General features: G+C 41.3%; 3 protein-coding genes across 3 annotated transcripts; 1 reads left to right on the top strand and 2 right to left on the bottom strand.

Annotated features, from left to right (window-relative positions):
• Positions 1–7,396: 7,396 nt before the first annotated feature.
• Positions 7,397–7,774, bottom strand: LOC107041915. The gene has a single exon (XM_015262731.1). The coding sequence runs from the start codon at positions 7,772–7,774 to the stop codon at positions 7,397–7,399; it is 378 nt and encodes a 125-aa protein (XP_015118217.1).
• Positions 7,775–8,418: 644 nt separating this feature from the next.
• On the bottom strand, positions 8,419–10,528 carry LOC107041914. Its single transcript, XM_015262730.1, has 2 exons — positions 10,439–10,528; positions 8,419–8,868 (listed from the first exon to the last, which is right to left on the bottom strand). The coding sequence occupies exons 1-2, from the start codon at positions 10,526–10,528 to the stop codon at positions 8,419–8,421; spliced, it is 540 nt and encodes a 179-aa protein (XP_015118216.1).
• An 8,712-nt stretch (positions 10,529–19,240) lies between these two features.
• Positions 19,241–19,675, top strand: LOC107041913. The gene has a single exon (XM_015262729.1). The coding sequence runs from the start codon at positions 19,241–19,243 to the stop codon at positions 19,673–19,675; it is 435 nt and encodes a 144-aa protein (XP_015118215.1).
• Positions 19,676–22,352: the final 2,677 nt, after the last annotated feature.

Genomic DNA, 22,352 nt, shown 5'->3' with positions numbered 1-22,352 from the left:
TTTTTCAGTCGCCATTTTCTCAAAAACCTATTTTTTTGAAAATCTGAAATTTTCACCAAAAATCATCAATAAAATGATGAAAATTTTGGCGCCAAAAAAAGTTACTATTTTGTAGTAGTTTGGCAGATATGAATTTTTTAAAGAAGCAAATCACTGAAAATCATGCGGGTGTCATCCTTATATGCCCTCCCTTAGGGTGTTGGGGGCGGGGGTGTAGGGATCGAGGTGTTGTCGGGAAGTTTAATCAATCCACTACTAAACAATTAGTTGTCTTAATTATCGTTTATTCAATCGCGTCTAGAAATATATATACAAAAGTAGAGAGCAAGTCAGGTGGTCGACTTGTTGAGTAATAGGCGGTTAGCGCCAGACTGAATATAATATTCGCAAAAGGCGAGAATTCGGAAACGCGTTACAATAGGTGCGAGTGAGAAGCATACATTAGACGGTTGAGTGACCGAGAGCGATGATGTCACTGATGTCCAGTCGTCCCAACTGCACGCGTCGTTGTGTCCGTGTATTGACACGTGAGTGTGGATATAGCGAGGCGCTACATGACTCCCCTTCTTAGTGAAAAACGCAGTTTTTCTAAACTGAAACATTAAACAAAAAATTAATCACGGGTTCATCACGGGTGAGCTTGTGCTCAAAAAAATTCTATGATGGAAGTGACTGCGTCACCCTAGCTTCTGCTAGGCGTGGGCTGCTCTTCAGGTTGCTAATGTGTTGAGACGGTCGTGAGCTTGGACTGGTGTGTTTGTTTACCCTCGTCATGTGTTGCGATGGTATGTGTATGCAGGTATGTGTGATGCTCTCGATGATGTGTCAGAGAGGTGATGCCCTGGTGAAGACGTCTATCGGCGTTCGATGTGACGTCGCATATTCCAGGGAGCGAGGTTCTCGATAACGCTTGGCGGAGATGAGCTCGATGAGTCTGCCCGGTGTTCTCGACGCTGCCATTACAGGTGTTCTCGACGATGCTTGGCGGAGATGAGCTCAGTGAATCGGCCCGGTGTTCTCGACGCTGCCAGTGGCAGCGACATGAGGTTACTTTCTTCTCTTCCTCATGTCGTGATGTCATCGCGGATCGTAGATGAGTGTCCGGATCCCCTGATGCCCGTGAAATTCTGTTGGCGTGTGCAGATGCGAAGGGACTACGGTTGAGGTGACCAGCCTCCTGCGCCTGCGCCGCGGATGCGGTGTCCATTTTCGCTACGTTGATGTGCCTCGTACCAACAAAGTGTCCATCACTTCTGAAGGTAGAGGTAATGCCTGCGTGTGTCCTATTGAATATTTAAATTGACTGGATAAGGCGAGGAAGTAGGAGATTATAAAGGTTTCAGAATAAACGTAAACAACGTCTGTCTAACACAGTATATTCTGACCGACTGACTACATTCGTTTGAATTCGGGTAAAGTGTCGCGGACACAAATACATATACAGACTTCGTCTGTGTAATTGAACTATTGTCACCGTTGCTTTCAACACTTCCTCTCAACGGTGCTTAACGTTGTCTTTCGTCCAGTCCTTTAGACCCATCACTTCTGACAACATTTTTAAGCGTTGCGGTCCCAATGGCTTTGTCAAAATGTCCGCCACGTTGTCCTCGGTAGGGCAATACTGAACCTTGACAATTCCACCTTTCTGTAGATCCTTTGCGTAGAAATGCTGCGTGTCGATGTGCTTCGTCCTGGTGCTTGGTCCGTCAGCTTGCAGGCTATTGATGCAGCTCTGATTGTCCTCCATTATAACTACTGGATCCACAGGACTTTGGTCACAGAAATCTAGGATTTTTATGATCCACACAACCTCTCTGCATGCTTCTGATAAAGCGACGATTTCGGCTTCTGTGGAAGAAACAGATACACAAGTTTGTTTTCTACTTGCCCAATTGACAGTTCCCCCGTTCAACATGAAGACGAAACCGCTGTTGGATTTTCTATTGTCCCTTGCCTCTGTCCAATTCGCGTCTGCATAGTCCATGAGCTCCAAATTTCTTCCCCTGATGTAGCTCATTCTCAATTCATAATTAATTGTGGTCTTGAGGTATCTGCAGACACGTTGAAGTTCGTTCCAGTCGACTTCCGTTGTGTCTTTGATGTGTCGACTCAATATCGATATGGATGCTGCGATATCTGGTCTCGAGTTAACTGCAATATATAATAATGATCCAATTAATTTTTGATAATGATCATTTACCATTGCTGGAGATGAAACTCGAATTTTCTCGTATCCTAGATCCACTGGGTACGAAGATCCTTTTGCGTTCTCCAACTTTGCCTTCCGAAGAACTTTTTGGATGTAATCCGATTGACTAATGAAGAAGTCCCCGTTATTGTCTCTGCGTACTTGTACTCCCAGATAACAAGTAAGAACTCCAAGGTCGACAATGCTAAATTCTTCATTCAATTGGCTCTTCAGCTTCTCAATCCTGTCCTCAGTTTTACTGATAATGATGAAGTCATCCACGTGGACAGGAAAATACACTTCCTCTGCCTCATCAGTAGATCTGTATAAACATCTGTCAGCAAAACATTGTTCATACCCATATTTCTTCAGTGTCTTGTCGAGATGATTATTCCAGGATTTCGCCGCTTGTTTTAAATAAATAGCCTGGAGGCTGCTTCATATATATCGTTTCCTTTAATTTTCCATTAAGAAAAGCTGTTTTTGCATCAAAATGTTTGATAATGTATTTCCTCTCTGCAGCTATTGACAATAAAATCCTGATTGTCGTATTTTTTACTACTGGAGCGAAAGTTTCATCGTAATCTCGTCCAAATTTCTGCGAGAAACCTTGCGCAACTAGCCTTGCTTTGTGCTTTACTGCTTGATTTGACGAATTTCTTTTTATTTTGTAAACCCATCGACAGCCAATTGCCGTCTTCTTTCGAGGTATTGGTTCCAGATCCCATGTTTCATTCTGGATCAACGAGTTCATTTCGTCATCCATTGCCTTTTTCCATTTTTCAGCATCTGGTCCCTCCATGGCTTGCTTGAATGTAGAGGGTTCTCCATCCTCATTGATGACAGCTTCCGTTCCATCATCTTCTGATTCGTCGTCTTCTTCTAGACTTGACTCGTCCTGACTTCCAGTATCTTTTTCACCAAGCGCCCCAATCGCCTTCAATTTGTCGATTAATGACGTTTCGCCTTCGCTGGACTCAGTCTCGTCAATAATTTCTGGTGTATCGCTTCCTGATACGTTCGGTGTTTCGAAGTCCTCTGACGTATTGTCATTTTCTGGTAGCTCTGGTTCGCCATTTTCTTCCTTCTCCGTCTCATCCCCACAGTCGCTCCTTATGAAGATCATTCGAGATTGCCTTTCCTGAATTGTTGGCTCTTGGTCCTCGTCCAACTCGATAAACTCCGTATCTCGACTTATGATGACCTTCCCCGTGGTCCTGTTGAGCAATCGATATGCTTTCGTTCCTGTCGCATATCCTACCATGACACATGTTGTTGCCTTCTTGTCAAGTTTACTCCTCAGTTGTTTAGGCACGTGAGCATAAGCCTTGCAGCCGAATATCTTCAAATGCCCCACATCAGGCTTCACTCCATACCACAGCTCATGCGGAGTCCTCTGTCTTGACCTTGTTGGCGATCTGTTTTGGAGATACGCGGCTGTTACCACCGCCTCTCCCCAGTAACAATTGGGTAGTCCCGCATCTGTCAACATCGTCCTTGCCGCCTCTATCAAGGAGCGATTCTTGCGCTCCGCCACTCCATTCTGTTCTGGAGTGTACGGTGCCGTTATCTGATGGGTGATTCCTAGGCTCTTGAAATATTTGTCAAGCTCATGAGACATGTACTCGCCTCCACGATCTGACCTGAAACTTTTAGGAACTTTATTGAATTGAGTTTTCATTAGCTCGACAAAATTCTTAATAGTTTGAGCTGCCTCAGATTTTTTTTCTCAATAAAAATATAAATGTGAATCTGCTGTAATCATCTATCAGCGTCATCATATACCTCCTACCGCGTGGAGTTTCTGTATTCATAGGCCCACACAGATCAGTGTGTATAATCTCCATTGGCTCCTTTGTTATTGTTGACGATACCTTTGGGAAAGACTTACGTGCCAGCTTGTCCTGTATACAGCTTTCGCAGAGCTTCTTGATGCCGCACTCTGTTATCTTTATCCCCTCTGCTAGACCGCCATTCGCCAACGCCTTAATTGCCACTGGATCCCGATGCCCAAAACGTCTGTGCCAAGTGTGTATACAATTGTCTGAATGTCTGACGCGGACACTGTAAGCATGATCTACCTGTCTCAGTTCGTACATTTGCCCTCTCAAGTCACCAATCACACACTCATTTGTTCCTTTATACACAGTTAACCGTCCTTTATTTACTGTCACTTTATATCCCTTTTCGTCAAGAATCCTCACCGATATTAAACCACTGTCAAAAGATGGAACATACAAAACATTATTTAGCTCTATAACTTTCTTTTCACCATTACTTATCTGGCTTTCAATTGTACCTGAACCGATACTCAACACTTCACACACGCGTTGATTTGCTACACGCACTTGCGATCGATAGTTTGTGTTCATTTTTGTGAAGAAATTTATATCATTTGTCATGTGTTTGGTAGCACCGGAATCGAAATACCAGGTAGATGTTTTCGTTTTGCTTGATACCATGAAGGCATAGTCTGTTCCACTCCCGTTTTCGCTGTCCTTGTGTGCCTTATGGTCAACTTGGGCTGCGGATGCCTTTTGAATCCCACCTTTTGGGTTTTGTTTTTGTTTCCAGAGTAGATATTTTCCACAAGTTGCTTTTAGATGCCCCTTCTTGTGACAAAAGAAGCAACTTTGTTTTCCTTGATGTGGATTATTCGACTTTAATGCTATCTCTGAAAACCCTGTATTTGACGAATTATTTCTCCTTTTCCATTTGGCAATTATTTTTACTTTTACCAGGCTCTGAGTGAGATCTGTTTCAGGCCTAGCTTCCAATGCCATCACGAGGGTGCCGTATGATTCAGGGAGACTGCTGAGCATTATCGCCACGATATCGTCATCCTCAAACTTCTTTCCCAGTGCGGTTACTTGATTCACTAGGTTGAACAAAGTTGACAAATGCTCCTCCGCATTCCCGTCCTCACTCAGCCTTAAATCGTAGATTTGCCTCAGAATTGCCACTTTATTTGACAAGGTAGCTTTTTCATTATGCTCCCTCAAAGTTTTCCACATGTCCTTCGCCGTTGTCTTATCGGCAATGTGGTGTCTTTGTCCTTCCTCAACTAGCAACATGATCGTTCCACGGGCTTTCAAATTTCTCTCGTTCCACTTGGTAAGTAGTGTTGCATCTGTGGGTGATATTCCCGGATCCACTGTTTCCCACGTATTTTCCTTCATCAGCAAAGCTTCCACTTGGACCTTCCATACCGGATAATTTGAATAGTTGAGTTTTTCGATTCCGAAAGTGTGTCCTGTGCTGCTATCAGCCATCTTTAACTTTCGACCTTCGAATTGCCTTTATTTGTCACTTAATAATTTCACTCTTTCGACGAATTTGACTTTAATCGAAAGAACTCCAGTTCCTCCAAAAAACTTATCCAATCGCACTCTATTTTTGACTTTTTATTGAGCGTAAAATGGCCCATAACCTATTGAATATTTAAATTGACTGGATAAGGCGAGGAAGTAGGAGATTATAAAGGTTTCAGTATAAACGTAAACAACGTCTGTCTAACACAGTATATTCTGACCGACTGACTACATTCGTTTGAATTCGGGTAAAGTGTCCCGGACACAAATACATATACAGACTTCGTCTGTGTAATTGAACTATTGTCACCGTTGCTTTCAATATGTATGTGATTCTCGACGATGCTCTAGCGGAGATGAGCTCGTTGAGTCGGCCCGATGTTCTCAAGGCTTCCATCGGAGAAGAGTGGCAGGAGGTTACTTTCTTCTCTCCCTCATGCCAGTGTGTCACTGTCCTCCAGCTGCTCGTTGCTACCATTGTCTTTGTCTTTGTGTTAGCGCGGTTGTTGTCATCTCACAGTTTATCCGAAATGAAATAAAATCGACGCTTGTGAGAGAGAGAAATAAAGTATTTAGAAGTCTTTATTATCACCAGCACAGCACAACGTCTCTGGGTGCTTAGCAATGTGTTGGCACTCGTCACAATAACACAAAAATAAAATCGTCGCCCTCATGATGTTAGTGCACGACCACTGGCACTTGTTTTGATTTCGCAAGGACGTAGCAAAATCAAGGCTCGGCGCTCGGACGCTTGGAATGTTCTAGAATTGACGAGACGCCGTTGTGAAATTGCCGTTGAGTACCCACGCGACGAAATTTTACAGTTTTCTATCGCGGGGAATTAAATTTAACACTCAAACTCGCGGAATGTGCGGCACTGGAAAGTCTAGGATGCGTGGATGATCACCAGGATGGATGTACTCCATTGGGATGCGCGGGTAAAAACTTTCGATGATGAATGCACGTGGTTGCGAGAAGTTTTCACTTTTGTCGAATAAAGACGCGGCTTCCCTTTGAGATTCTGTCTCTCACCCAGACCCCAACCAGTATCGGAACCAAGGTAGGGATCGAGGTGTTGTCGGGAAGGTTAATCAATCCACTACTAAACAATTAGTTGTCTTAATTGTCGTTTATTCAATCGCGTCTAGAAATATATATACAAAAGTAGAGAGCAAGTTAGGTGGTCGACTTGTTGAGTAATAGGCGATTAGCGCCTGTCTGAATATAATATTCGCAAAAGGCGAGAATTCGGAAATACGTTAGAATAGGTGCAAGAGAGAAGTATACATTAGACGGTTGAGTGACCGAGAGCGATGATGTCACTGATGTCCAGTCGTCTCAACTGCACGCGTTGTTGTGTCCGTGTATTGATACGTGAGTGCGGATGTAGCGAGGCGCTACAGGGGGGGGGGGGGGGGTCAGCCAATGAGTTTTTTAATTGGTCAGCTGACCAATTAAAAAACCGGGAGGACGGTTTTCCAAATGGCGTTCACCTGATATCCTCTATCCCTGTTTAGGTTGGTAGGGTTCTTATGGATCTCCAGACCTTCCCGATATCTCCTTTGGAAATATTCTTGGAAATTGGCGAGCATTCTGGCTTGGTCATACTGAATATTGTGTCCAGTATCCATCTAGTCTTCAGCCAGGGCAGACTTTTCCAGGTGACCGTATTTGGAGCACCGTTGGTGTTCCTTGATCCGTGTACTGATCTTCCTCCCGGTTTCTCCAATGTACACTTTTCCGCATGAGCAACGGATTTCATAAACTCCTGGTATGCTAAGGGGTGGTCGTGGGTCCTTTGCACTTGGCAGCATCGGTCCGATCTTCTTCCGAGGTTGAAAGATCGTTCGGATGTTGTGTTTGCCTACGATCTTGCTTATGCGTTCTGTCGTACCTCTTAGGTATGCCAGGACGGCCACTTTGGTTTTTCTTGGTTCTCCTCAGGTCTAGACTCCTCTTGGGGAGCTGATAGTTTGTTCTGTAGACTATCCTTGATCCTTCGAATTTGTTGGATCTTGTACTCATTGTTGCTAAGGGCAGTTTCGAGATGGTCAATTTCGCTGTCGATGTTGGAGGGCTGGGAAATGGTGAGAGCTCTGTACATCAAGGAACTGATCACAGAGTTTTTCTTGGATCGATGGTGGTGGGAATTAGCATGAAGATATCTATCTGTATGGGTAGGCTTGCGGTAAACCTGGTGACCCAAAGTCCCGTCGGGGTTACGTTGGACAAGGACATCCAGGAAAGGGAGACATCCATTCTCTTCAACTTCCATGGTAAACTTGATGCTTGTGTGTTGGGCATTCAAGTACTCCAGGAAGTGGGCTAGTTCTGTTCTCACATGTGGTCAGATGACGAAAGTGTCATCCACATATCGAGACCACACAGAGGGTTTTCGCAAAGCTGACTTCAATACTTCCTTTTCGAAGTGTTCCATGAACATATTTGCAAGAATAGGTGAAATGGGAGAACCCATGGCGGCACCTGATTTTTGCTCATAGAACTCTCCTTCGAATTGGAAGTATATAGAGGTCAAAGAGTGCTTAACCAGAGGGAGCAGTTTCGAAGGGATGTCCTTGGATTTTTTGATTGTTTCCAAGGTTTCAGGGATTGGGACGTTGGTGAATAGAGATTCTACATCAAAGCTCACAAGGATATCCTCCGAAGAGGTTCTGAGAGTTCTCAGTTTGTTAATAAAATCCAGAGAGTTTTGGATGTAGCAATCATTTCTACCAGTCCACTTTTGGAGTGGTTTCGTAAGAAACTTTGCCAGTTGGTAAGTTGGCCCACCAATGTTGCTGACGATAGGGTGGAGGGGAAATTACTCTTTATGGATTTTTGGAAGTCCATAGAGCCTGGGGTGGAAGGATTCTTTGGGAATTAGGGACATAGTCAAGTCACCCGAAAGGCCAGCTTTCTTCAGGAGTTCGGTGGTTTTGCATTCAATTGTGCGAGTGGATCTTTCCTGAGTTTAGTATAAACTCTGGAGTCTCCTAGCATCGCACTGAGCTTTCCGGAGTAGTCATCCCTGTCTATGACCACTATGGCATTGCCTTTGTCCGCTGGAAGAATAATAATGTCGTTATTCTCCTTAAGGGTACGCAATGCCAGGCGTTCCTCCTCCGTGATATTGTCACTAGGAGGATTAACCTTGTGGAGGATATTGGACAACTTTCTTCGGATTGCATCACCAGTCTCCTGAGGCAGATGGTAAATTGCCGTTTCAGTTTGACTAATAATTTCCTCAGTAGGAATTTTCTTGGGGGCGACAGCGAAGTTGTGTCCCTTCGCGAGTACCGACACCTGCGTTTCACTGAGCTGGTGTTTGGTCAGATTGTTCATGGGGTGGGTGAGGATTGGGGCTTGGACCTGTGGAATTAATTTTTTGAATTTCCCTTTTTGAGTCTCAGTTCTCATCTCAGCAGTGCGGACTGCTTGTTCGTGTGTAATACGATCAAGAATCTCCCACAGCAACGACTTCCTAAGTATGGTGAATAAATTCACCGACCCAAGAATAGCCTCTCCGTGGAGGCGTTTAATCTTAGTTTTGAGGCTTTCGCGGCCATGATTATTATTATTATCATTGGCTTCCAGATGGACGCCGCGTTGAGTTTCAGCATTGCGCCGACGTTTCGCAAACATTGCAGTCTGCATCTTCATGGCTGTGAGCTCCGATTCTGGGCTTCGACGTGCGAGTGTCGTCCTTATATGCCCTCCCTTAGGGTGGAGGGGGGAGAGGGGGGGCAGGCAATCCGAATTTTTAAGGATGTACTACACCCTTTTCGCCAAAATTCACGTTTTTTGAATTTTTCTGGAAATTTATTGATCGGTTTGACGCGAAATAATATACCATGTTTGCGTTTTATCATTATTCACGAAGTTTCATGGTAGTGTAATCATGTTCCTGCATTTTTTCTAAAGTTTTATGAATTTTTGAAAAGTTTTAGAAAAAACGCAAGGAAATGATGGCACGATCATCAAATTTCGTGAGTCATTACGTAATAATAAAACGCAAAAACGGTATATTTGTTCGCGTCAATCCGATCAATAATTTACGAGAAAAAATCAAAAAACGTGAATTTTTGCGAAAAGGGTGCAATACATCCTTAATTGGTCGGCTGACCAATTGAAAAACTCTGATTGGCTGACCCCCCCCCTTCCACCCTCCGCCCTAAGGGAGGGCAGATAAGGACGACACCCGCACGTCGAAGCTCAGAATCGGAGCTCACAGCCATGAAGATGCAGACTGCAATGTTTGTGAAACGTCGGCGCAATGCTGAAACCCAACGCGGCATCCATCCGGAACCCAATGATAATAATAATAATCATGGCCGCGAAAGCCTCAAAACTAAGACTAAACGCCTCCACGGAGAGGCTATACTTGGGTCGGTGAATTTATTCACCAAACTTAGGAAGTCGTTGCACGTCCAACTGTGCTCCTTAACCTTTTTGAAAAGGTGCCGCGACCATCAGGTGGTGCATAAATTCCTTGGTTTGAAGAGTTCTTTTTTCTCGAAGCAGGCCAACATCATCCTTCGCCAGGCTTCGCTTAAACTTGTTCGAGAGAGGATAGCAGCAGCCAAGAAGAACCTGGCTCAACTCTCTCGACAACTTTTGGATCTCCACCTTTTTCTGTCTTGTTCGTTGGAGTCTCAGCTTTTTTTGGTGATCGAGTTTTTTGGTGATCGAGAAATTTACGAGCAATTGCATTTTCAATTCGTTTAGGAATTGTGAACTTGTTGGACTTGGATCTTTTCAAATTATCTACTTCACAAAGAATTTGTTCAAATGGTGCAGTCACTGTTTTTTGTACTGTGGGATATTTATAAGTCGACGAAGGGCCACAGGGTTCCATTAAAGATGCAGAGAATTCATTAGAATTATGATTTCTATTCAGAATGTAACCCAACAACCATTACCCTTGATGAATGATGATTACTTCAGATTTAACAGATTCGAGTGACAGTAAATCATCGGCTAATTTGAATGTCTCAGCCTGTTGTGAGGATGAAAAAAGTTTGACCATCATGTTACTAGTTGAAATCGGTATGTAACAGTGGTAATCTCGAGTTCCTGAAATGCCTTTGACGTTAGCAAATCGTTGATATAATTTCTTCTGCATTTCGAGAATCTCATCTTTTGACACATAAATTGTGGTGATGTTAGATAGATTTGTTCGTGCCCAATCATATAATTCCTCCACATTCGTAATTTGATCCTCGAAAGGGCGTTACAGATTAGATCGTGTAGCTGCACGCTTGAACGTTCCACCTATTCAATGACAAGGGCCCTTCCCGTAATATAATACAACGCAATTTTTCATCATTTTCAGTGATTTGCTTCTTTAAAAAATTCATATCTGCCAAACTACTGCAAAATAGTAACTTTTTTTGGTACCAAAATTTTCGTCATTTTATTGATGATTTTTGGTAAAAATTTCAGATTTTCAAAAAAATAGGTTTTTGAGAAAATGGCGACTGAAGGAAAAGACGTTTTGACGTATAAAGCGTGTAAAATTAGATGGAATGCAGCGAGTGACATCTCATTTTGAAGATTTTTGTCATGTTCTTTGAGTCTGCTGAAAAGAATTTTGATAGCTCTGAAGGGGATTGGAATATTAGTAATAATTTGAAAATAAAATTTTGATCGAAAAAAAATATAAAGTTTTAAAAAATCATGACTCCCGCAATTATCAATATTTTTCAAAAAAAAAAATTTCATCATGTTTGTCTGATGCCTAACTTTCTAGAAAAAAATCGAGCAGAAAATCCCAAACAACAATTTTTTTGGGTTTCGGATTTCACGCGGATCGGCTCATTTACAACTCTGGGATCAAGTCTGTGTCCAGAGTTTAACCTAGGGTTGCTGTAACATTCTTGGAATGATATTTGGCATCTCCACGGAATCAGAAATTGACATTAGAATTACTTGAATAATGTCTTAAAACCCCCTCTTTACCTCCCGACTCTTTAACAATATTTATACTCGTTTAATGATAAAATTTACAACTCTGGGTCCCACTCTGGGTCCGGAGTTTGTGCGACATTCGGTTTCTAACTTCAACTCTAGGTTTCCTCCCAATCCAGACTGGGTTTGTGGAGATAACACCGTCTGGGGAACTTTAGGTCAAGTGTGGGTATGAAACATCAGGGAGGGTAGGTGAAAATTAAACTATCATAGTTTTGTTGATTGATGTAGGAAAGGAAGGACCATCATGTTTGTAAACACAATAGACTTTGCAAATTTATTTGCAATTGGTTGGAGTTGCATTTCATTTTTTTTAATAAAAATTCACACAGTGAAACAATTGATCAAACCCATTCAAGGGCATATGACTAATGGTAAATGCTCGCGAAGTGTCCTCCATCAGAATTTCGCAATAGTCAAGGCGTTTCTGAAAACTATGGAAGACTTCTTCAATTTTAGCTTGAGAAATATTAGAAACACCCTTCTGGATAGCGCTTATCAGAGCCTCTTTTGTCTGAGGATTGTCCGCGTAACAGAAATCTTTGAGATAACCCATTCCATCCCTGCTCGGGTGAAGCGAGGACACTCTAAGCCGATGACGCGATCACCGTATACTTTGTGCAATGCAGCAAACAGGTCATTAATTCAATGAGGTGTTGCACTGTCTTGCATAAAATAGAAATCTTTCACCAATCCTTTTTTCTTAGCGAATGGGAAAAATTTGGTTTCCAACATCTCTCGGTAACTTCCCCCTGTAATGGTCCCTTCCAAGATTTCCACATATATTTGTTTGATCGATGGAGCTGCCCAAACTGTAACTTTAGTAGGGTGGAGCGCTTTTGCTACTGATGGATGTGGATTTTCACTCCCCCCAAAATCGTTAACTTTGTTTATTCACGTAGCCATTAAGATAGAAATGAGCTTCATCCGTGAAAATAATTCGATTGGCTTCGATTTCAGCAAACATTTGCGTCAAAACTTTGCTGAATTCAAGTCGTTTCCCTATAGCAGCTTGCGTAAGCAATTGGTAGGAAGTGATTTTATAAGGATGAAGTTTGAGAAAATGTTTAGTTATCAAACGTAGGGTCTCTCGGTTCAATTCTAACTTCGCAGCCGCCTTGCGTATTGAATCAGTTGGATGATTTTTGACAAGTTTTTACACCTTGTCCACTACTTCCATCGTTACTGTACAAGAAGGATCCGGAAGATCATGACGAGGATCCTGTAGGGTACCATAGTTGAAAAAATTATCAATTACCCTACAAAAAAGAACACATTGACTCAAAAAATTTATTGGGGACTAACCTAAAAAAAATCGTATGGGAGAACTAAAAAATTTATGTCGTTTGAAAGTGGTTTCACTCCCAAGTCCGTGACTAGCAAACTTACTACGAAAGCTTCTATACGCATTTGTGTAATTTTCTCCTTGGGAATAATAGCACTCAATGAGATACACTTTTTCTTCGATAGTAAGCTCACTCATTTTGGAGAATATGAACTAGAACCCGGCGTGTCCCAACAGAATTTGCTAGGATCCAAGTTTTAATCTACAACAACCCAATCCCTGGTGACAAAGTGGAGAAGGAATTATAGGGGAAAACTTTTCACGTATTCCCATTCGTCACCCTGTAGATTTGTTTTAATTCTTGAGGTATAACAGTGGTTACATCAGCAAATAACCCGAAAATTTTGATAACCCTGTTGAATTCTCATTTTAAAAAAATTCCAATGGTCACTATGAAGTGGACGGTTGTTCGAATATAGCAATTATCAGATGTTCTTGGTGTAAAAAATCATTATATCTGGAGCATTTCTTGGATGACTATCATTACTGCAAACATTATGAACCTTAATACGTATCACGTACGATGAAAACTGAAGAAAAATATAGCGTGTAAGAGTTCCCCGTGATTATTAAATTTAAAATGTTGCTTCAGGGAAATTACCGTACATTCAGTGAACATAAAAATTCTATGTTGACTTGATTCTACAGTGACTATCAAATAAAGTTTCGAGAAACGAGACAACAACTTGAATCTGATCAACATCCCTTTCCTGAGGATTATCATGGGAGGGCTATATACATTTGACTAGGGCCACCCTCATTTTGATAAAACCATATTTGGACTTATCATGATTAACAGAAAGTTGAAAAAAACTATAGACAGTGAAATGAAGCAAAAATTACATGCTTGGTTCGTTCGGACCAAATTTACACAAAGTTCGGGACTATACATGAAACTTGATCATTTTTGTTCCTATACTGATTTTCCAATTTATAATAATTTTTAATCAATTTTTAATTTTTTTATACTTTTTGATAAATCCAAAATGCCACAAAAAAATAAAAAAATACTCCCTTCATAGATTTCTATCATGATGAACAAATAGAGCATATTATTCAGACCATTTTATGCAGAATGATCATGCAAGTTTGTAGAAATTTGAGTTAATGGGATTAAACCATTCCCAGGGGTTGTTTACCCCCTAAACGGGTGGTTTGGTGGAAACCCTGAAACACGTCGATTTAGTTTTTCGATTTTTTATCAAAGGCACCCATTTTCAATGAGATTCAGCCAAATTGAGAATTTTTACACTGAAAAAGTGTATAAAAAAAACCTATTTTTGTTCAATAAATCATTCAAAAAGCCAAGCCATGTAAACGAATCCTACATCCATAAGAGCCCGTCCGAATAAGTAATTGAATGCAGAAAAAAAATTGGGAAAATATTGCGTAGTTTTCGAAAAAGCGCGAAAATTTTTTTTTTTTGAGTGAACTTCATACGCCATTTTCTGCCCTCTATGACCGAATTAGCACGTACAATAATACGTGATCAATCATTTTTCATGTAAAATAACATATGTCAAAATGAAGAAAATCGGTGAGGTACACCTGGGAAGCTTTCCTTTAAGCTTCGTCTTATTTTCCCCTATTTCTATAAACTAAATTTGAAAAAAACATATATTCATGTTATATGGATTTCTCAATTATCCTGATGTGAAAATGAAAGGTGAAATATAGATTCGTTAATTTTTTCTCTCAAGAACTTTGGGTGAATTGTACCATCTCAAGAACTATCAAATATATCGACCTAAAATTTGACAGAAGTGAATTCGGACCAAAAAGCTACAAAAACGACCATCTCTCGAAAAATTTCAATGCTGTAGTACCTAATCTGAATATTTTGTCTAATCTGGATAGATGCCATCAAAACGCACATTTTGATAAAAAAATTGAATTCGGACCAATAGTTTTTGAGACATTAAGCAAAAAAGTTTCACATACAAAGTTGAATATCGCCGAAACTACTCCGATTTCGATCATCTAGAATCCCAAACTTACCATAAGAACTAACATCATACCAAGCTTCAAGTTTCTATCTCAATTATTTTTTATATCATCGTGCAAACAAGCAATATTAGCCAAAAAATGAAAAAAAAAAGAATAAAACTACATTGCTTGGGGTGTAATAGTCTTTTTTCAATCCAATCAAATAGGTATCATGGCGAGTATTTTGAAAGAAAGAACGAATCGGCTTCAGGAGATATCGGCAAAAAACGATTTTTGAAGAATAACTATATCAGTAACCGCTCAACCGATCGAGCTGAAATTTGGTACAAATTTGAGTCTCAGTAATACCAATTAGCAGCCAGAATTGCAGCACCTTGCCTCAACAATTTTTGAGTTGTGGGAACAGTTCTGGACATACGAACACACATGTGCACACATATACCTAACAGTCATTCAAAATGCACTATGAGAGACTTGGTGCATAGTTTAGATGCTAATAGTCCTCGAGACCGCGTGTATTCGGAATGCCACATTTTAAATGGACGACGAGTGACCTGATGCATAATTTGGATGCCCACTGGTCATCGGGACCACGTACATCTGAAAATACTTGTCCCAACGGTTATGGGAAAAATTTAATTCCCGAGGATAAGTTAAAAATTGTCAAGTAGGAACTTAGGGCACGATTTAAATTGCCACTAGTCATCGGGACCACGTGCATCTGAAAGTACATGTCCCATAAGTTGTGGGAAAAATTCAATTCCCCGAGGAAAAGTTGAAAATGGTCTAGTACGGACTTGGTGTACGATTTAAATTTCAATTGGTCATCGGGACTGCGTGCATGCGAAAATATGTCGCAAAGGTACTCGAGACTTTTTTAGTTCCCGAGGAATAATTAAAAATCGCCCAGCATGCACTTGGTGTATAATTTAAATATCCAGTGGTCACCGGGAAGACGTGAGTATCCTCGTCAATACCCAAGACTTACAGTTTATGTTCTAAATGATTTTCTTCCTCGTAAAATTATCCCTCCATTTTTATCTGTCATTCTACAATAAAACCCCTTCGTTACCCTAATATTAACTTTTGGTGCATTGCTGCCAGATGGTCACACTTTCGCTTTCACATTTGACAATTTTTCACAAGATTATTTCTACATCATATGCACATGTTGATTATAAAAATTAATAAGTTCATCTTCCCATCTTGCATTTTTGTAACCTATGACTAAGGTTTCCTCAAAATAGAATCCCTAGCATGTTATCAACACACTTCACGTTATCTGCGACGTTACCGGATGTTTCTCCGGAATTTTGAGTCAACTTCGGACATCAAATTCCTCAACGTTTATTGGCCAACTTTTAATTTTCAATATAAAAAAATCGGTTTAATGAATTTTTTTGCCAGATTTTTTCCGGAATCCATGATATTTTCTATCAGAGACTAAGAGGAAAAAAAAGTTATTACCTACCACCCTATATGAAGGAGTTTTTTGATTCCATGTTTCACCGAATGAGTAGTTCCAAAAATTATAAAATTATTCGGGGACTTGTACTCTAGTTTTTTCGATACGATAATCTTTTAGGACGAATGAATTTTGTTCTTCTGTCCACTTCACTTCTAAATTCTTCAGAGAAACAAAAATGATAATAGGTATCGGTTAGAAAATTTTCTGAACTCTACGATCAAAAAAATATTTTAAAAAAACAACAGAATGGAGAATGACCGTTTGAAACTTTCTTTTTGAGTTGTCTTTATCACAGTACATGGATACATAAATGTTGGAAAGGTGGCGCCAGCTCCCGCTCCCACTGGGCTTAGGCCCTTGCATATGATATATATATATATATATATATATATATTCGTTATGGGAAACTAGATCTTGCGCATACGCGGATCTCCTCTCCATCAGGTTGTAACTTGTGAGAGTTCACTCTACTGCGAGACGCGAGACGAGAGGCGTGTTGTAGCCAATAAACCAGTGTTTTATCAAGAAAACCCGTGTACTATTTATTGTGTCCACACACGCAATCCAAGAGGTTATGTGCCCAGAGCACGCTCCCTAGCGCAAATAAAAACTCAAGTGAGAAACGAAAAATAAGAGTGATAGTGAAAAATAAGGACAAACCCTCAGGAACACAGTGCCAAGTATCTGGTGGTCTGAGGTGGCGAGGAAATGCGAGGAAAGGCTGGAAAGATGGAAAAGCCGGGAGGAGAGAGGCGTAAGTACAGTTGAATGGGCTATACCGGTGGTAAGCGTCTCCCAGGCAACGGAAAGGTATTGCGTCATCACAGAAACAACGTGGACGCTGGGAGACAAGATGGTGGACAGCAAACGTTGGCCAAACCATCAAACGAAAATCCGGGAGAAAACTAAAATATTCAATTGGGGAATTGAAAATCCCAAAGACAATTAAAATACAAATAGATTGAAATAGGTGGGAATAATATATGTTGAGGGATGAGTTGGGAAAGTTGTAACATGGTGAGGGACGCGTCCAATACATAGAGAATCGGTGAGGGACGCGAACAGTATAGAGAGTCGGTTAACGTAGTGGGTGCGCGCGCAGCATTGGTGGGGATAGTGACCAGGAGTGGTGGTAGTTAAGCAGCACATGCAAAGCTCGAGCGAATGATGAGATGGCGAGCTGTAGAAAAGAAAAGGGGTCACGCGGCTCTCCGCCAGCGCGCGCGTATCGCAACTGCGGCTGGCGGCAAAACTAAATCCAAATTTGAAATTCATGCGAAATACAAATAAGGCGAGAGTGCACAAAAATAAAAACAAGCTCAAATCAGCTACCATAGGTGACGACTTGTGGGAGCTGTGGAGGCAATTAACATTCCTCTTTGGATTTGATGAATTCCATAAAGGAGAGGACGTCGTCCTCGAGTTAGTAAAGGAGACCGGTTAATACGAACAGCCACAATTAAGTGTTATAAGTTTGGTGCGTTGAGATGAATTAAAAAGGAGAGTTACGATGAGAAATGCATGCGGTCAAAGTACTTGTGAGGATATTAGCTAGCAAATATAATCACAAATTAACTAAGCACTGCAAATAATCAAATAAAACAAAAATATTAGTTAAAAATTTAGAATAAAATCTGAAGTTTGGTTGCTCCAAAGGACTTGTGTTCAGTGCGTGGAAATTGATCAGCTCTGTCAGGCATAGAGGCGATATTGTGGTCATATCTCGTCTGTGTCTGACTGTCCTGAAGTCGACTATACTTGTGTTCGGTTGGTCGGTGAAAGGGCATAATATACAAATGATAATACTGATATTCATAGATTCTATTTATCACAACAGCCAAAAGCATGATGACACAGAACCAGTGAAGACTACTGGTGGAGTGGCATGAGCAGAAGCTCCTCGCCAATAAGCTTCCCATCATGCCCAAAATCTATGAGAAGCAACCACCAATTACTGCCGAGGTGAGTGAGATGAGCAAAGGTGAGGAGAGCGACGGTGAGAACGGGGAGGATGGTTAGAACGGTGAGGACGGTGAGAACGGTGAGGACGGCGAGGAAAGTAATGGTGCGTCGGCCTAACAAGGTGCGGAACAAGCGGCAGTAATTGAAGCTCTCAAAGCAGGTAAAAGTAAACCCCAGATTACAAAATCGAGTACGTGGAACCTCAAGTTAAAATAAGGTCCACGTTACAAAACCACCCGACAAATCCAATGAAATACCATGCGAACAAGCCAAGAACTGAAATTCCAGTGGAAGGCAGACTTGAATCGGTGTGCTCGAAACTTGATGCTGTGACCAGCACACTCGTGAAGGTTTTGAATATTCAGACCGACACTAGTGGCTGGATACTAGACAGCATCAAAGAAATGAGAAAAGAGATGAGTGAGATGAGGAACGGCCGGGATGACGGGCTCTCCCGCATCGTTGACGGGACGGAGAGTCCGCTGAGGGCTGAAACTGAGGACCCTGGTAAAAAGGTGAGAAATGGGTCAGATTTACCAAATAATGGCCATGATTTAGATGAGGATGAAAAATTAGAAGTGAGAATTGAGAATATTATCAAAAGACAATGGGAACATCTGAGGCGAGAAGAAAAGAGTCAAAGTGGTGGAAGCACTGAAAATAGCACTGCTAAAGAAGTTGCTGAAGCCATAAAACTGGAGATCCTTAACAAAGGAACATCAGTTAAAAGAGACTACGAATTAGATAGTAACACTAGATTTGAACACATCTATGACTATCTTAAGTGAGAAGTGAGATCTCACAAACTCCTGCATGTCTTAGATAGTAACGTAAAATTCATTGGCGATCAAAAGACTTTGGATGAGCATAAATTTAAAGTGAGAGACATGTTGATCAATCACATCGATAAAAACTATCACTCTAAAGTAGTATTACTAGAAGATCCAATAGCTATTCTAAATAAACTCACAAAGATGAAAAGATACGAAACTAATTTATCTTCATTTACGGTGAGGAAAGAAATCTCCAATATGCAGTATGTAATTGGAAAAATGACAGCAGTCGAGTTTTGTGAGAAGTTCGAGGAGGTGATTCGAACTTACGAAAATTCAGCAGACGCCACCCCTTCATCCGATGAGGAAAAGAGGGACGCATTTAATAATGCCATCATGGGGTCTGTACCGATGGTACAGTACCTACAGTCCTCAGCTAAACTTAGAGGTGAGCAGCCCCCAACTTATGAGCAATTAAAACTTGTTGTTATGCAGAAAGAAGCATTAAGGAAACAGTCTGGGGAGAGGAGCAGTGAGGTGAGAGCTGCGAACCTCACCGGATTTAAGGAGAGATGTTTTAAGTGCAGGGACTATGGGCACCTCGGCCGAAACTGCCCGGGCAAGGGTAAGGGCAAAATGTGTTACAGTTGTAAAGGCTACGGACACATAATTAAGGATTGCCCAAACTCAGGTAAGAAAAACAACAAGCCATAACATAAGATACACTAGATCGCAGGGAAATAGTTTTCATGGATTTGGGCGTGGTGGTGGGTCATTGAAGAGAAGGTCAGAGGGTTTAGGTGCGAATGACCCAAAAGGCGCGAAAAAGGGGGAAATACTATAACCTGAAGGGTAAAGGAGACAACAAGTACTCAAAGCCCAAGACCAGTACAAAGTCTAATAAGGAGGGCTCAAGCAAAACTTCAGGAGGAGACTACAAAGAGAAGGGTGCATTAGATTCGAATGAGACAGGAGAGTACGTGGAAGTGAATGATGAGTTTTGTGAAGGTCAGGCATTGCATGTAGGTGTTTGTTTTGACAAAGACAAATTTATTACCGAATTCCTAGCAAATTCTGGTGCTACGGAGCACCTTACAAATTTGAAACTGATTTTCAAGTCCCTTGACGAACAAAGGAAAGGCGTGATCAAATACGCGAATAAAAATAAACAAGCGGATTTGAGAACGGAGGGAGTAGGTCAGGGAGAAATCGAATTGTTAAACGGTGAGAAATTTGAAGTAGATGAGGTAATATCTGCTGAGGCCCTTCAGGCTAACTCAGCGTTGCCAATCCGTGGCCCTCAGATCATAGTATGGGGTGGGAGAAATAATGGTATTTCAGAGGAAATAATGGTATCCGCCGATAAAATAGGGTTCTTGGAGAAAATTCAAAAGTTTTGTATCATAAACTTTTTTTAATAACACAAATTAACACAAATATTAGTACAATCTTAACTCTCAATCGAGACTTCCTCGAATAATTTTTTAATAATATAAATATGAAATAATCTCAAGGCCCAATCTGGACTTCTTTGAATAGAGTAGTACCTCTGTCATCTTGAACATTTTTTAATAATATAAATATTGAATAATCTCGAGTCTCAATTTAGACATCCTCGAATATCACATCCGCTCCGTCATCTTCTTCATCTTGCACTGTCATACTTTCGAATTTCTTTGGCTTATCGTAGAGTGAGTCTTTGGTCATCCTCGACAACATCTCTTTGGTAGGTCTGAAAGCAACACAGCCATCGCTAGCCACGACATGCTGGATGGTAAACAGGGTACCTCGAACGGTGGAAACGATGAGGCGATTTCTCAATTTCTTCTTTATGAGGTTAACTTTGTAGAACACTCTTTCGCCGTCGGCGTTTGAATGGGGAAGCGATAACACATTGAGAACTCAGCGACTCAAATTCTGAAACAAACNCTCAATTACGTCTTTATAAGGTTGACTTTGGAGAACACTCTTTTGCTGTCGGCGTTTGAATGGGGAAGCGATAACACATTGAGAACGCAGCGACTCAAATTCTGAAACAAATGGACATCGCCATCGTTCTTCAGGGCCAACAGTTTCCCAGAATACATCAGTGTCCAGTCCCTTCATCTCGTTGTCAAGAGGGTAGCAGCAAAGCCGGCGCTACTCGTCATCAATGTCCTGGTAATTCTCTTTGGCACAAACTCTGAGGGGCGTGACTAGAAGAGGAATGAGAGAAGGCGTTTTCTCTCATTCAGTGCTTGACAGCGCGTGTTTGGGCTTGAAAATTCTCAGGTTCTCCAAAAAACTATTCTCAAAGTCATATCGCTTTCGTACCTCAAGACAGGCAGAGATCAAAAAGGCCTGAAATTTCTCTCGAAAATGTTTCAGTAGATCCGGGCACTCCTGGATCTTCCTGCTCTGCTGCTCTTGTAGCACCTGTGCCCTCAGATACATCTCTTCAATTGGAAGATAATGGGATTTATCCTCAGGGTCCACTCCTGATAATGAATGAGAATTCACGTAGTTTCTCTTCATGAAACTATAAAGGAGGGTCTTATACAGATCAATCATGGCCTCATGAAGATCTGTGATTACAACTTTGGCAGACTGAAAATATCTGTTGACTTCNACATCTAGATGTGTATAAGAGACAGCCACTGATCATTTGAAAAACAATAGCATAGCAGGCCATTGTTCGAGAATTCTGTCTACCACTGATGCTAACGACAACCAACGTGTCTGGGATGGATGCAAGAGTTTGTGGATCTCAACGTTCGTAAACATCTGGAATTCCACGTACTCACTTTGCCTCTTACAACTGCTATTGAAAAAATTGTAGATATTGCGAGCTAAGTCTTCACAACTACGTTGTAATTGTTTACAAGCTTCGCTTACACAAATATGCAGTGAGTGGCAAATGCACTTTAGGATCGTAATGTGTGGATAATCTCGCTTCAAACGACTAGCAATGGAGTTATGCACACCCATCATAACGCTGCAACCATCAGATCCAAAGCCTACGACATTTTCCATTGAAACCCCTCGCTCTGTGAAGCTTTTGATGATGTTGTTGTACAAGTGTTCTGCTGTTGCACTTGTTACCTTCCCAGGTTCCAAAACCTGTATCAAGCCCCAAAATTTCGATACAACCTTGCCTTCTCCTTCATCAAAATATCTCACAAGCAACAAATTGTTTTAGTAGCCGAAATGTCTGTGGATTCGTCTGTCAAAATGCTGAATTTAGTCTTCTTCAGCTTCTCCGCAAGTACGCGCCTTTCCGTCTCGCCAATGACATTTTTGATAATTGCCGTTCCCGTGGTTCATTTCACAGCCATTTTTGAGCAATTCTGGAATCAGGGAAACATTCTTTCAGCAGGTCTGACAGGTGATCCAATGCGTTGTAGGCAATTTT

This window comes from Diachasma alloeum, unplaced genomic scaffold (genome assembly GCF_001412515.2).
Source record: "Diachasma alloeum isolate Michigan unplaced genomic scaffold, Dall2.0 Dall_scaffold_00392, whole genome shotgun sequence".
Taxonomy (NCBI): domain Eukaryota; kingdom Metazoa; phylum Arthropoda; class Insecta; order Hymenoptera; family Braconidae; genus Diachasma; species Diachasma alloeum.
Note: the sequence above shows the minus strand (reverse complement) of the source record. Positions and strands in the feature narration are given on the sequence as shown.